Genomic DNA, 17,472 nt, shown 5'->3' on the forward strand with positions numbered 1-17,472 from the left:
ACATATAGTAAATTTAAATGCAAATCCAATAAAAATATTAGTAGCTGTAATATGCCAGTCAAAATTATATGCTTTGTTTCCTCCTTAACGTGCCAATTTTAACTACAACTCTTTATTCCATATATAGTACAAATATCATTATAATAAAAATATATCATGTCTCTATTTTTTCATAATATTATTTAGCACATTGTTGATGATAACTGAAAACCACAAGATTTATAAATATTCATATTTTCGTTTGGTTATGAATATACTACGTTGCTTTTCAAACATCGAAAAATCCAGAAAAAAACTGCCAACCTGACACAAGATATCTGACGTGTAAACGTTCCAAACAAACACACCTTAACTCTTATGTATACATCCATACATATTCAGAACACGCCCTGGTACACAATACATTTTTTGAGTTGATAATATTTCACAGAGTTGGAATTTTTCTCCCTTACCCAGCGCTAATTAATCGTGTTTATTCTACGAATACGGTTGTTTGTCTACCTCGGTTGACGATGACGCCAGATTTCGATCGGGATCCGCTAATTGGATTTCCACTTTCAATTACCGGGATCCAGCCGGCGATCTTCGCATTGTGATCTCCTTTGTGACCGGGATTGTGTCAAAGACTCCCCTTTTTCCGAAGGACAAAAAGCGTCCTGCTCAAATTAAAATTATTCGTGACAGTCTTTTTACTTTTTGATCGTTTGCCAAACCGCCTTCTGTGAAAGCAAGCTAAAAAAACCACGTCAATTTGCCAAAGGACGTATCTTTTTTTAAAACACCTGGACTGCTCCAATTATACAAGTTTCTGCGTTTGTGGTGTAGAAATAGCATTGACCATAATAGTAAAGCAACCATTGAAATGTTGCTTAATTCTTTAGAAATGTATAATATGAATAAAATATTTTTAACTGGTATTCTATTGAATATTGTTTTTGTTTACTATTACTACAACTACTAAAATTAAAAAGGATCGGATTTATATCGTTTAATCCTGAGTGTTTTATTATTTAATTTACTTTTAATATTATATAAATATTATATTAATACCAAAAAAGGTCTAAGAGCGAAAATGATTTTATTGAAATTTTTAAGGATAAATCAGACGTATATAAATTAATTGTTTATAAAAAACAGTTAAACGGTAAAAGTTCTCATCCAAAACTGGAATAAAATCAAACGATGACTACGCAAAAATATGTTGTGTTATATAGTGAGTTAAAGCAGCTTAAAAATATATATACAGCTAGTTAGCCTTTTACAAAAAAATAAAAAATGGAGACTGGAATAGGTTAGTCGGTTAAATATTTGGCAAAAATCATTTGGTCTGACAAATCAATCTTTGAAATAAGTTATCATTATAGTTATTGCCAAAATTATTTTTGTCAGTGTTCGCTAAAAATTTCGGAGATTTATGAGCACGTACATAGAGTTGCATGGCAGCAGTGGTAAGCATCATGTTGATGTATAATAAGGCAACATTAATATTACCACCAAAACCCTCAATATTGCCATCTATGTTTCTGATATAGTCAATTACCACACAGCAATTCGCTAGAAATCAGAGCTTGATTTGTGTCGATAGAGTGATCTATAATATGACAAATCAATTTTTTTTACAATTCTCAATTGTAGTGATAAATTATTAGTATATTTAAAGAAGGTGCATCTGTAATTAATTAACTTATTATTTCATATAAAAATATTATAAATTGCTCTCCCATTATTTGGATATAATATATAGCCCAATATATTTTCAAGAAAAATGTCGAATAAAATTCTACTCAAATATCCAACATTATTAATAAATCAATAATATTATCGACTGCCATAAATTAATTTTAAATACCACTCTTGACACTTTCAAGTGCCATTAATAAATTATACCACTTGTCGGGTTTTGACACTATTGCGTTTCAATATTTACTCGCCGGTTCATTATATGTATATTAGATCATAAATTAGCTAAAATGCATACTCGTTGCAAATGATTTGTTTTACAATTTTAATAAAATAAATTATTTTAATATTAATATTTTGATTCAAGGGGGTAAGAGGAGAATGCGGATCAGCGTTGCATTATCATCCGAAAAAAGTTATCACAGAAGGGTCGGGTCGCCCGTGCCATGCGGATCAGATTTTGGGGTTCATTGTGTGCGTAATGAAATCCTTTATCGTCTTCTGACAATTCCTTTCAGCCTGCCAGATGCGCTGGCCGGATTTCAGGTCATTTAACCAACTGTCCAAACGTTGGGCACTTGTATACACATTGAATTAAAAAAATATTTTCAATGATATTTTTATAACGATTGCAACGATCTGACCATAATATAGAGTATTCTGTTCATAAAGTATTACAATATAATACAATTTTGCTAGCAACATAACTACAGCATTTTATTTTCCTTTTAAAATGTGTATAAAAATTGTTTGACTTGTTAAAAAAATGTATTTTTACAGTTTTATATATAATTTACATTTTAAAAATTAAAACGGATATGAGGCTAACATGTCTTATCTGTTGCTTCTACAAATTAAAAAATCAGAACATATTTTTATTCTAAGATGAATCTTGTTTATCTCAGAAACACAATTAAATCATATAACACGTTAAGTTAACTTTTTTAGCTATTAAGTTTTGCAACTTCGATAGTATTTTTCACTGGCAATATGATTGGGTTTTGTAAAAAATGTAATAAGGCAATGAGCTGCTTAATTATTTTTTTATATTTTTGATTTTTAGTAATAAAGTTGTGTAAATTTCAGAAAAAAATTTCAGTAGAAAATTAGAAAGTCTTGCGTCTCGGAATATTTTTTTAACTGAGAATTCCTGAGCTGTCTTGGTACAGTACATTAAATAATTTTGTTCGAAACGTATGCATATTGCATATCAGGATTTATAGAATACGCAGAAAAAATGTTGCATAAGTTAAACACTAAGAACTTATAATCTTAAGCCCATAAAATATCTTTGATTCAGACTAAAGTGTATTACTTTTCGATTTATATTATAAGCATTCTGGTTTCTCGAGAAGTGAGAATTATAATTTTTAATTCTTGATTTTCTCGAGAATTCTTTAAAAAATTTGCTAATTATTTGGTATATTATTGTAGATAGGTATCTCTATTTTATTTATGAACAGCGAACTAGATGGTCGTTAAAGAGAATTTCCATTATTTTGATGATGATTTGTAATAATCGCTTGATTACAGAAAGTCGAGTTCAAAAAGGATTATTGGCTCCCGAATTGTAGAGAAAATTGTCATTGACAGTAATTGCTACTTCACATTTTTTATATTTCGAGCAAGATAAAGGTTAAAAAAAATTAAATTAAAAAAAATAGATTTCAGTGCGCCGACAAGCAAATTTTATGGCGTAGCTCTGTGGATAGCCTTAATACATTTTTACAATCTGCCGATTCCCTTGAGGAGCAGTTTCTACTTATCTGATTTATATGATCTGATTTTAAGTAAGATAAGATAAATTGAAGTAGTTGAGAAAATTGCAAATATTTTTTTGCCATTCAAATAATTCTGACCTTTATTAAGAAAGCATGCTTATTTTCAAACATCTGGCACAGACACACCCTTTTTCATGTATCAGTATAAAAAATGCGGCGCTTGTAAAACATTTTAAAATATTTAAACAATGAAAATTCTTGAAAAATCAAATGAGAATTGTCGATTTGTCATTTTTCTTATAAAAAAACATTGATTCTAAGCATGTTTTTGTATTTTTTCAAAGTTAAGCGATGATTTATTCTGGTATCTAGACTTAAAAAAAATAACCTAAAAAACAAGTAGTATTCTAGATACCTATAGTTTGTTTGTCATTAAAAATATTTGCATGAAATTGTATTGTATATATAGGCATATAAAAAAGAGAAGACCTATTATGTTATATTAATTTACTATTTTTTGATTCATATAAAATATATTAAATACACAGTTTAACCTTTGAGGGGATGACGTAATCTTAAAATCTCACTTTTAAATTTAAAAAAGAGTTTTTTCCGCCTGTGTGCAGAAGGAAATTGCTTTTGTAAATCCATAAATTGCGCAAAAAAGTAACTGACGGGCGTGGTTCAAATAGCCCTGAAGGGCAGTAGCTAGACTGGGTTGGGGATGGAATAATGATGTCGGCAATTGAATTGCTCTTTTAATAGAGTTTTTAGGGCCGCCGCCGTTCGGCCGATTACCATTGCATAGGGCTTTAATTATCGCGGGGCCTCGTGCACCCCTGCAGGTCGTTCCGGGGTTGCGCCGTACCTCGAGGCGCTTGGGCGAAAATTTTCAAACGCAATATAACAGCGACGAGTAGGAAAAAACATATTTTGTTTGCTAAAAGGCCATTTTTCGCAATCCAATTAATTTACGTGTTTTCCTCTTGTTTCAGTGGTTTTAATTTATGAATTTTAATTGGACGCGTCAGGTTTAAAGAAAACAATGCAACTTCTGATTGGCAAATGTCGCGGCGTTTGTGAATTTTATTTTTTTTGGTTGGAGCGTTTGGGTTAGTCAACATTTAAAACATTAATAATAAAATGCTGCTCATTAAAGTGTAGATCAACTATGCAATTAACTGGAACTGGCTTTCTTTTATTTTGTTTCTTTAGATATTATTATTCTATGTCAATATTTATAAAAATATATCTTTTTCTATTTTGAACTTGGACCATTCAAATGCATTTCTAGAAACTGCACTACAAAATATAGCGTGTCGAAAGTATATTATGTGTGTAGCGTTTCGCTAAGATGTTCCGAAATTGGCGTAACACTGGTGGATGAACAATGGCATATTGCGTGATGATGGATGAAAGGAAGATTAAGCGAAGGATAGAGCCTCCGTTTTGGACGTGGTCATGGATAATGGGCTTGTGATGGATATTTGAAAGGTTCGATTTTACCTGATTTCGTGCAACACGCTCTATTTGAGTAATTTTGCCGGCGGCATCGGTGTTAATGCGTGTATCCACAATACAAAAATGCATTATATTGCATTATAATAAAATAATAGTGATGAAAATTAAAAATAAATATTTATATAGTGTGTTTCCCCTGCGTACCACTTTGAATTTTGCATGGTGGTATTGATTTCACGCATTGTTTTGTATTGAGTTTTTTTCTACCAATCTAAGCATTTCACATTATCAGCGTTTACTGTTTCTTTGAACAAGATTATTTGCCACAACATTACCGTTACACAGTCGACCTGGGAAATTTCCATCAAGCAAATATCACTTTCTAAAGGCCTTTCGTTGTTCTAAGGAGCGAGTGCAACGATTGGCTGGATACTGAGCCTTGAATACTGGCATAACCCCTCCGCCAGCTTCTCCACCACAGCTCGGAGAATAACGATCTCGCTCATCATAGTAACTTGCAATATTTGTAATTTTAACGAATAAATTATTACCAGTTTCCGCCTGCGTCTTTCTGGCTGCAAAGTTACACCCCTATGAGTTACTAATCCTTAAATAGTATTAAAAAAATCTTTAATTATAAGAAATGATACGCTATCCGAAACTTCAAATGCATGATGATATAATGTAAATTAAACTTTGTTCTAAAAATTTTAGAATTCAATTTAAAATAATAGAAAATTGTAATAAAAATACAATTTTCTAATACCCTTTCCAAATCTGTGATCCCGGCGATACTATTTTTATTTTTCCGCATTTACAAGATTTATTTGCCTCGTTATTTACAAAATGGTGAAAAAACATTCGCTTTTGTTTATTTTTAGACCAATTAGCGGGTCTGGCACTGCTTCTCTGTCAGGCGTAGTCCAATCAGAGAGGGTGACGTTTCGCGGCGTCTGATTGTTTGAGGGCAGGTGGCGCCGGATAGGACAGGGTTCATTTGAATTACAAATGCCAATTGGTGAACGACCACCCACCGCTTTGGCAAATTGAAACATCGCGGTTTGGAGACACCATCGTCGCCCTTCTATGTGCTGAGCACATTTGGATGCACAGCAATGTGTACCACCACTATTCGATGTTGACGTGCTCTTGAACAAAAGCTTTCAGCTTTTTCCCCTGGCGTGGCGCATCGAGCTTTTATGCTGAACTGATGTTTCGAAACGGTTTATTCAAAATACAATAATAGCTTTATTTAAATAATTAGCAAATTATCAATGGGCACTATAAAATTGATACTTTTTATACATCCTTTTTTTTATTTATAATATATGATAACAAAATGGGTAGCAATGTGACATGTGGCTGTGATTATAGCTTTACAAAAAAACATTGAATGTATCATAAAATTTATTTTAGTGAAAAGATTGTTGGATAACAAAATTTTGTATGTTTACTACTGACTATAGTTTTATTAATTTTAAGTACAAAGTAAAACATTTGAGTCTTAAATGACCATAATACCTGAGTGTCAGGAGATTTATTTTTACATCACAAAAGTCATTTTTTTATTAAATGATTATTGTACAGTGATTTTTAACCACGTCCGTGTCTTAAGAATATAGTCGTCTCCGAAAAACGAGTTAAACTTTCGAACGAAAAAATTCAGATCGACTTTTTTAGTATTAGTATCGATGAACAAATGATTTGGTATTATTGCCATGATTATCTCACACAATTTATACAAGGAGAGCCAATACGTTTTTGATTCAAGTAATAAGCAATGTGTTGTGGCGAAACTAAATATTGCTACAATGCTGAATTATTATATATCAAGAGACAAGGGGGAGATTACCAAAAGATGGGGCTAGGCACGGTAGTCATAATGAAAAATATTTCTAAAATCGATAATCCATCCAACCATTCTTTCTATTTTTATTACCAGTTTTGAGTTGATGAAAATTTCAAGGGATAGAAATACTACTGTTACTGACACAGCTCGACATAATCGAATGAACAACTGTCCAATAAAAGATAACAAGATTATGTAAAATGAAATTCGTAGTGAATTTGACTATAAAATGAATGTTAAAAATGACATCTTTACTGTAGTATGGAAAGACAATAATTATGTTAAAATGTTATCGACTCATAAAGATATAATTCCATTATAAAAAATAAATAGATGATCAAAAACTGTAACGAAACACGTGAAAATCCCGCAACTCATTATTTAAACTATAATAAATATATAGGAGGGGTTGAGCAACTAGATTGGAGCATAAATAAATATAGGATAAGAAATCGATTCTTACAAATATTGTCATATTGTTTTTCTTACGAAATTATTTCCCTAGTTTTATTAGAAGACCATCACGCCTTTATAATCGTGTTTCTAAAGAAGTAATAAGTTACCTCAATGGATTTTACACAAAGAGAACGATCGATAGTGTACATAAAATATGTACCATGTGCCAAAAAATGTGTAATGTAAGATTGTATGAAAGAATGGCATTATTAATTTACTGTTAAATATTTTTTTATTTTACACACCATATGTCATGATCCCCAATTGGGAATATTTATGAAAAGTTTGTTCTTTAAAATATTTAACAGAAACTATTTTTCAGTAAAAACGAACACAAAAAATTGTAATGGGTTAACCCGTTACCTGCCAGATTTTTAATTTATTTTATTAACTTATTTTTTGTGCGGAAAGATGCCATTAATAAACAATAAATATTAACGTTTAACATTTTATTTCTTATGAACAACTCGTGGGCCACCTAAAGATTGTATTTTTTTTATCTATAATAGGAATATGTATATATACATTTATGATTTAATATGTAGCATATTATTGTGTATGTATGTATGTACAAATACATATGTGAAATACTGTGTATTAACACCTTCATGACGCATTGGGAAAACCTGTAAAATAAATTAATATATATGTATCGATTGATTACATTTTTTGTCATTTCCTACTCATTAACCTTATACCTAATACCTATGCATGTGTGTATTTAAGGCCAATCTTTAAGGTACTGTGCGTCGTTAAACACAGTACAGCTTAACCCTTAACACCGAAAAGCAATTTGCAGTAACTTAGTTTGCCAAGATAATTACCTTTTCATTAGCTTTGTGCCAATACGTATGCGATGTAGACACAAAAACGAACTCGAGCACCGAAGGCGCTTAGTTAAAATTAATAGCTTAGATTCCAGTTTGTGTCCTTTTGTGAAGTGAAAAAATCACACCTAGCAGTATACATATACACAGATTAAGTGCTAACTACCTCAGAGACGCAAAAGGGTTGAATGTGCAAGAAATACATTTATATACGTAGCTTTAAAAATACTTATGTATATATACCCAATACAAAACGCATACCGGAGAGCGCATCCATTCATCCACAGAATTTCTATGGCGTGTTTGTGTTTCTCATGTTAAAAATGAATATATTTATCGTTTGTGCTTAAAAGTTTACTCTATACATCATCCAACCCGTCTATTCCCATCAGAAATGCGGCATCCCACGTTTAGACTGAAAAAAATCATTTATCATATGGTGTATGTTTAGTTTTGAAAGAACGGTTGTTTGTTTTTAGCCACAAGTGATTCTCTATATGTGTATAGGACAACTATTCTAATTAAATAATGTAAATTATCCGAAGCTTTCCGGTAGTGCTACATACATAATTACTGTTCCCATGCACGTATTTAATTAAATTTTAGATTCGTATATTAAAATTGAAAGCGCTTCCGCGTGCGGTGGGCGTTTGTTAAATTATAAACTAACATTTGTTGCTAAATTTTAGCGGTTAAAATAAAAAACGCAATAGATCTAATATATTATGGTTTAATGTTTTTTTATTATATTATAAATATAAATGTAATAATTATATTTATAATATTAGATCGCACCCTAAAACACTTCCACACAGTACATGTTTATGTTATTTTATTTTACAATTCAATTTCTCAAATGTGTATCATATTTATGAGCAGAAAAGTGATACGAGTACGTGTACTATGCTAGTTATTATGATAGAACAAGATAAAGTTGTTATTTTCACGTGATACCTATGTGCATACCTATTGTATACTCTGACTCATTTAATAGAGTTTATATTCAAATCGTTACTGTTCTAGTACTATAAACGCAGCGGGTGGTGTAAGCCCTTATGTATTTCCAATTCATTCTCGCCGGTCGTAAATATTTATCGTGGAATTATGCTAATTGTCGTATACTATTGTTTCAGGCCAATAAATCAGGACAGGCGCTATTGGACGCCGTGTTCCGTCAGCTGGACTTGGTCGAGACGAGCTACTTTGGCCTTCGGTACTTGGACGAAGACAATCAACCGGTAATTATTTTATTTGTGATACTATATTGGACTATACGTGTATTATATTGCTTTATAGCCTCGAGCTAAACTTGCATCGTCTTTTTTATTGGTTATAGTCGTTTAATATGAAGTATATTAGTATTATCCACTAAAAACATAATTAATAAAGTAAGGTTAGTGGATTAATATGAAAGTAACTGCTAGAGGCTAGCTTCGCTACCTAACTATAACTGATATTTTTAACTATCGATTTATGTATCGTCGTTTTATAATGAATGATTATATACAATCGTTTTGTTTTGCTTAATGTAATTTATTGCAAATATATATATTTCGGTTTGATTACAAAACATAATTACAGTTTTAACGGAAGCTGTCAATCGTTTTCTTACAACTACATACTTTGTATGTACTTTACTATATTTTAAAACTAGGGCTGATTTTTATTAATGCAATAAACATATGTGGAATCACCTGCACAATTAATATAGAAGTCACTCTAAGAACCATTTCGAGCAAAACCCGTCTCAAAAGTAAGGACTAACATTGGAAAAAAGAGCTCGCGACTAAATTGCGTTAATAATTGTTATTATGTTGCAAACAATCCATCCTTAGACGCTTATTACTCATCCACAAGTACTAGAAAAACCACTCTTTGTGTGAAAAAGATGCGCGATAAACAATGCATTTTACCCCTCGAAAAAATACTATTGTTATTTCCACCCTTTGTTAACGATCGCCGAAATTGCTGATCTGGAAGTATAACTTTTAAAAGTGTGTCCAAGAAGTGATACAATTGGTCCGCTAACATCCGTATCTGCGATTCTCCAAAGCTGTCTTGAACCAGTAATATTAAATATATTAAACTTGGTCACAGAGGGGCAGACGGACAGATGCAGGCGAAGCAAGACACACCCGAGACTCAATCCCAAAAAGTTCCAACATGAGGCACATCCGCGGATAGTCCAGCATCATCACAAAATCACATCACAACTGAAAATATTACGCTGACACACCAGCAAAAACTCTCTGACGAAATAGATGTACGCCCTTAGAAAGCGACATTTGCTTGATGGGCATTGTCCAAGATCATCTTCTGTAACGGGAATATTGTGGATTTGATGATTTATTGTTTCCTGTGACCGTTTCGCGACAAAAAAATATTCTTTCAATGACATAATATTTACAGTAAAAACTGATTTTTTCTGGTCATAACGAGAGCTTTTGTGTGGTCCCATCCTTTACACTATTGTCTTGTTTCCTTGTTGATGGATGATCATTTTGATCACAGTAAATTAACGAGAGTTTTAAGAATAAGACTCCACAAAAATATCCTCGAGATAGTGATTCAAAATCTTGTTTAGCCTAATCGTGCCCAATGACTCTTAATATTTTTTAATCCATGCCTCAGTGAAAAATGTTTTTTCCACATAAGCAAGTTATACATTTCCTGGGATATTAACATTCTGCCGACGACTCTCAGTTTTTCCTGTGGCTTCTTTAAAACCACTGTTATCATCTAGTGCTTAAGCACGGGTACACCACAATCAGCGATTTTATTGCAACTGTCCTTTAATTCCTTAGATCGCAGTTCTACAACATACATATTTAATTTTGGTGAGAGTCCGCACATTGATTATATTTTACGTTCGCACGCGTTAATCTTTCACGTAAAAAAATTAACCGGTAATTTCTTCAAACGCAAAAATTAAACAACCAAGATTTATTTGGTAGATTAATTTATATCCTAAACTGTACCCATCACAGTATAATATATAATACAACGACGTCATTTCTACGCATATTTCAAATGATTTTTCCTTTATTAGTTATATGTACTATTTTTTTTATAGTAAGAAAAATAAACAATATTTTTATTAAAAAATATATTACCTAATAATTATACATAATTTTCGCAACAAAAAAAAGTGCCTCTCAATTTTTTTAAATACCCAGATAACCTTCATTTAAGAAGGCTCCCCAGGTCGCTAACGATTTTTGAACAGCCCAACAACGTTTACATCGCAATCTCGAGTCGTGAATTGAATCAATTTCGTTTTTAAAACATAAACACATACCCGAAGCATATTATATAAAACTCAAAGGAACACGCACCGGAGCAACAATTTGTCCGCTCCGTATGAGCCCCGCGATCCCAGCGGGACACTGAGCCCCGGGGGTTTTTCTTTCTAAATTACACCATTAACAGTGCGATATCGCTCCGAGGAGAGCACGACGGCAAAGACGAGAGGAACGTCGCGTGAATCGAGACGAGATCAATTAATCCTAGGAAGTAATAAAAGAGGTCTCGGAGTTTAATGGCCCTGCAACACCATTAAACGATAGGGACAATTTGGACCATTCACGCTGGCGGCTGTAAAAGTGTACATTTCCATCCGAATACGTTGAGAGTATCTCTAGATGTCTTTGTAGGTGTCTATCACATCCGGCAAAGCGTAAATCTTGCTGTAGTGAAGAGTATCGGGTTAGATCGGAATATGGCTGATGGCTTCCTCTTCCATTCGCGCGTCGTTTAGATATGAGACTTTCGTGATAAATATGTTTGATAGTATGTATTGTGTATTTTTTCATACAGAGTGCCTTGTAATCATTTTTAATTTCTTAAATTAATTGTGAAATATTATATATGTTTCAGTGAAGTTATATTTTTACTGGGATAAATTTAATTTTTATACTGAATAACTTTGACGGTCAGTGTGACTTATTTGTTGTTCAGGACGCGTGTCTTTCTTTTGGTAGTGTTTGGATTAACATCTGGAGAATGCGAACAACAAAAAGCACACCAAGTTTCAATGGAAGATTTCGTTCCGAGTAAGGTGTTTTTACGTACAAGTATGTTATATGAATTTCGCAAAAAAATATCGGAAACCACAGCAACCAAAATAATTTTGGTCGTCTATGGCTCGGTTTTACTGGTTCGTCAATTTAAAAAAAATTACTCAAAAGATTTAAATCTGGAAAATTTTGTTTGGAAGACAAGCATAAAAGCAGGAAACATTGATGATGACCGCATAGTTGCAGAAATTTAAGCCAATACAGAGATATCGATACAGGAGTTAACATAGAATATGGGATATTCATTGTCTAGCATTCAAAGAAGTTCAGAAATTATTGGGAAGGCGTGGAAACAAGCCGTGTGGGTTTCACGCGCACTAAGCGACGAGAACAAGGCGACGCGCCTGCCTTATATTGCGAGAAACACGCGAGAAAAAATGAATGCTCTAGGAATAGAAACTCTTGCTCGCCTTTTATATTCTCCCGATATAGCACAAACAGGTAACCATTTATTTAAGTATCTACTACATAATTTGGATAGTAAAAAATAATAGTGTTAGTGAAGATAAAACATTTCTTTCTGAATAGTCTAACACACAGCCGGTCAATTTTTACAAATGTGGGATTAAAAACTTGTCTGATCGATGAAAAAAAATTGTATCTGTCGATGAAGATTATTTTGTTAAATAATATTGTAAAATTGATTTATTATCGAAAAAATACTTTTCACTAAAAAAAACGTTTTTTTCTTCTGAGTACCCCTAATATTATATTACTATAGCAACGTATTAAGTTATGCAAAATAAATTTTAAATGATTCTGATTTTTGCTTGTCTTGTGTATTTACTTTCATAATATATTTTAAGAAAAAAAAAATAGTGTTTATATATAGTATGTCTAAATATCATTTTCCTTTACCTTTGTATGCAAGCTCTGATTTTATTATTTATCCCGAAATTCAGCAACATTTTATTCTAAAATTTTGCTTTAATCTTGCCAAGTTAACTTTGTACACCTTTTACTTAAAAATTCTTATAAATAAAAGTCAAGAGTAGTAGATATTAGCAAGCTTGAAGAGAAAAATTGCAATATGTTTCGTGATATGATTTTTATAAGTTACATCAAAATACTCATTTGATAGACGCTTTCTAATCAAAAATTAAATACATGTTTTTGCCCTGTGTTATTAAATATGAGCATTAGTATTTAAACCAGCATTTTTAGCAACTTTAAATGTTGGTATTTATAAATTAAGATCTAAGATGCTGTAAAACACTATACACCAATTCACCCTAAAATAATAAAATATATTAGATGATTTATTTACATAGATATTTAATATACATAACTAAAACTCTAATTGCTCTTGTATAATCTTTTTACTTTCAAATGTCAATTCAAAAATCAAATAAAAACATCAAACTGTGTCTCTACTTGTGTCGGTCCTTTTAATGGTATAAATTTTGAAGCATGAACGCTGAATATTTTTTTATCCCCTGATTCTTTAAAGTAAATAGCTTTATAGATTTCAAAGCTATGAAAAAAGCCATTAATCAATTATTTGTCAACACTTAGTGTAGATACGTAACTCTTGGTATAGTTTTTAAACTATCATCATACTCCAAAAACCTTGCTTAATCTAATTAGATGTTACTTGAAAATAAATATTTTGATTGTTATGACCAATATAATGGATATATCACTAAAGCCTATATGAACTTAAATTAAAGAGAATTTGTTACAGAGCCATTTAATTTTATGATTTTACTGCCTTAACAAAATATGTAATAGCAGCAATTAAAACCATGCGTTTACACAACCCAAAACAATTATTAAAATCACCATCTCAATTAAACCATAAAATCACTCCCATACACAAAACAATTTCCGTATAATAAACCGTTTTAGCTGAAAGAAAAAAAATACGCAAAGGTCTCGGTAATTTTATATGGTAAAAACGAGGCGTTCCTTTTGTACACAAATACGTTATATTTTAGCTATATGGGTTGGAAAAATGAAACATTTTTTTGGGTAATGACTTTTTATAGTGCCAGACCTTTTTTTGTGCTGTTGTGTTTTTTTCAGGAGCGCAACACCTTTTTGGATCGATACACATCCTTTTTACTGCCGAAGGAAGAGTCGTAAACGTAAAATAACCCGTTGAGTCCCCTTGACATACTATACCAGGAGAGCGAGTACACTATCATACTTGCCCACTTTTCTTATTAAAGTTCTTATTGTCCTGGTTTTACGACGCTCGTCCGGCTGCCATTACTGCGTGTACCGCTTGCCAAACTTTGGCGACAATAATTGAAGTTGGAAAGCTAATGCATGCGTTATTGCTCTAATAAATCACTTGGTTGTTTCATTGTCTGACACAATGCGATTCAAAATATATTAGATCTTAGACGAACAAACTGTTTCCCTTTATATAGTAATTGCCTTCGTAGTGAATTAAATAAGACAATAATTATAATTTATTTGCATAAAAATACAGAAATAATCAAGAAACATATTTCAGCCACTATCACTCCGTTGTCATGTAGCATTATAAAAGAGCTGTTCGTATTGACACTCTATCCCAGAAGTCCATCCGTTCCTTTATTATGCTATTTTTCTCAAAGTGAGCACTTATCAGCTTTTTTCGAGACCTTGTAAACGTTTTTTTATTTCGTTTCCATCCATTATCGAATTGAAGTTTTACAACATCTACTATATCAGCTTTTAATATGCGTCACATTTCGTAGTATTATAACAGTGTACAATAATGTTTTGTTAATTAGTAATAAACATTTAACATTTTTTGTTGTGAAGTTTTTATTTATAAGCATATATAAGTCATCACCATTTGACTTTACAAAAAATACCTTCAGTAACTTTAGCTTGAGTTAATATGTAGTATTTACACATATTAGATTGAGTACATAACATTATATATACGTATATATTTTTCAAATTGCAATTTTCGAAACACCCTGTTCAATACATTACATTTTTTGCGCATCCACTATAAACGGTGGTGTAAAAGAGATTCGTCCAGAATGGAAAATCCTTTGTCTAACGCGATATGACTGGCGAGACAACGCCAACCTTTAAACTCTTAGTGCTCTTCGATTGATACCAAAGAAAAAGTGCTTTTCTTTCGGAAATCGCCGGCAAACACTTTTGTTCTTGCTCTTTGCTCTTTTGCCTCTAATGCCCTGTAATTCACGATGGATTTGGTTTTGTTTGGTTGTGCCCGGTTTGGTTCGGTGATTTACAGCTTTTGCTTCGAAGAGATTAAACTCTTTCATGAACATATATCTCCCTTCTATAGACAATGATTCTGCGATGTTCCCTCCCTACAGCTATATGGATATTGATCTTTTTTCCGTTTTCATTGTCGACTCTCGACGATTCGAGCAAAAAAGTATTAGGAGATATTGCACTGTTGTTACATAGTGCACATACTTGGCTAGCTGCTGCTTTTCCTTAGATTTTCTTTTCCAGATTCCGATATATACTGCGCTGCATATTTTATGAAATGCATTCTCTATCACAAAGAATTTGATTTATATTTACAATTACTTTACTGTAATACAACGCCAGTCTATTTTAAAATTGCACGACTGTTTATAGTGATATTTAAGTGAGCTTACGTGTACCACGAGCACACGCGAGATTTAATTAAAGACAAACAACGACGCTTAAGACAACATATAAATGACTGCAATTTTTATCATTTAATTTTAAGCTCACCGCTGCAGTTGCACTCGAGCATAATTTTCAATTATATTATGGAAAGCAGGTTGATATTTATTTTATAAATTAAAACTTCAAATGCATAAGCAATAAATAAAAATCTTTGATGAATTTATTATAATTTTTGATCAAATGTACGGCTTTTCGTGTAAGTACGTTATAAGCATTCAACATTATTTTATCTGAAAGCACTTTGTATGACATTGTAAATCATTTTATGTCTTTATTTTGAATTACTATAACTTAAAAATTTGTTAATTGCGTTACTTCACCCCGAGCAAGCATATTTTTTTTCTTTTAATTCAAGTCAAACTTCTCTGAGAAACTCCAGCTAGATTTTTGTAACATCATATAAACCATTATTATGGGAATTATAGAAAGAAAATACATCAACGGTCACTTAAGTTTATTTATACGTTATTTTTCTTTCTTCCCAATCTTCTTTACTTTTCTCTGCACGTTGACAACACGCCCGTACGTATTACTCGTCATCTTTCATCTTACATCAGCCAGGAAGAGGCCGCGTGTCCGCGGCAGAGACGCCATAAAGAAGCGTCGTTTGTTTTTATTTCCGGAAGTGTGCCCGCCGGAAGTAGACTCCTTGCATCGGGCGCTCCCCGGAACTGGCTATAAAAAGAGCCTTCTTCTTCGTGAAAAATGGCCATCGTCGCCAAGAGACCGGCGATATTAAACACGGCCTATGTGGCACCCGTTTCGCGGTCATAAACAAAATATGGCGGGCGCTGCAGGTGGCGACACTGTCGTCGCACTTCCCCCGACACGCACTGGTACCTATCTGATACTATATGTATATATGTATACTAGTATGACTCGTATTTCATCCGGATAATATTATTATTATACCGAGTAATTTCAGCATCTGCCGCCTCTGCCTTTTGGGGTTGAGTGGGTTGTGCTTTTAAGCTAATCTAAAAATGTTATGAGAAGAGATCCTAAATATTCATTTATATTGAAAAGTCAAGAAAACGTTGCTACTATTGACGTTTTAAATCGGTGAAAAGTCACAAATTTAAAGAGTGGCGAGATAAAATGCTCCAATTACACTAAACCATATTTGTGATATATGATACGAGCAAAGGCGGCTCGTGACCTTAAACACACCTGGGACCCAAACCAATAAAAGATTATAAAAATCAATTAATATTTTTTTTTAAATTACATGTAATTAAAAAAAATATTATTTATAAATTTACAAAAATATCGCTTATAATTTGGTAAACCGATAGTGATGGGTGGCAATTAGAAACAGTTTAGGGCGCTGCAGTAGGCGATTATTAAGGTTACATAGTTATTGAATATTATTAATGAGATCGGCGACCGAGGCACCGCCGGTCGTTGTCTTCCCGTTGAGGTCAATCAAAAAGCAATGTTTTATATTGTCCAAGCTAGTATTTCTAGAGTACGCAAAAACACAATTTGGATTGTATAAACATTACATCCATTATTTACAATTGTTTCCAAAACTTTTTTTAATTTTTAATTTAATATATTTTATACTTATTTTTGGTTAATAAAAAAATTTGGAAAATAGAATTTCTCACTTGTAGACACATTCACACTAATACTATTTCTTGCAATTTTGCAACTTGTAAAATATTCTAAGGTTTTTGTTAATATTTTATTTACTTTTTTCCCTTATATTTTATTTTCAGTTTTAGGTTAGTAAATCTTTCAAGAAGACTTAAGCATTTTATTGAGCG

The 17,472-nt window shown here is 32.2% G+C and overlaps 1 protein-coding gene across 5 annotated transcripts in view; it reads left to right on the forward strand.

The window, feature by feature from the left end:
* Window positions 1–17,472, forward strand: part of LOC148237899 (band 4.1-like protein 4A) — a 264,159-nt gene that overhangs the window by 119,535 nt on the left and 127,152 nt on the right. For all 5 annotated transcript variants that reach the window (XM_088181479.1, XM_088181483.1, XM_088181481.1 and 2 more), the window contains exon 3: window positions 9,128–9,232. In XM_088181479.1, coding sequence (XP_088037605.1) covers window positions 9,128–9,232 — 105 coding nt within the window. The remainder of the gene's footprint in view (window positions 1–9,127; window positions 9,233–17,472) is intronic.

This window comes from Plectrocnemia conspersa, unplaced genomic scaffold (genome assembly GCF_051122295.1).
Source record: "Plectrocnemia conspersa isolate PC_06_02 unplaced genomic scaffold, ASM5112229v1 ptg000002l, whole genome shotgun sequence".
NCBI classification, from domain to species: domain Eukaryota; kingdom Metazoa; phylum Arthropoda; class Insecta; order Trichoptera; family Polycentropodidae; genus Plectrocnemia; species Plectrocnemia conspersa.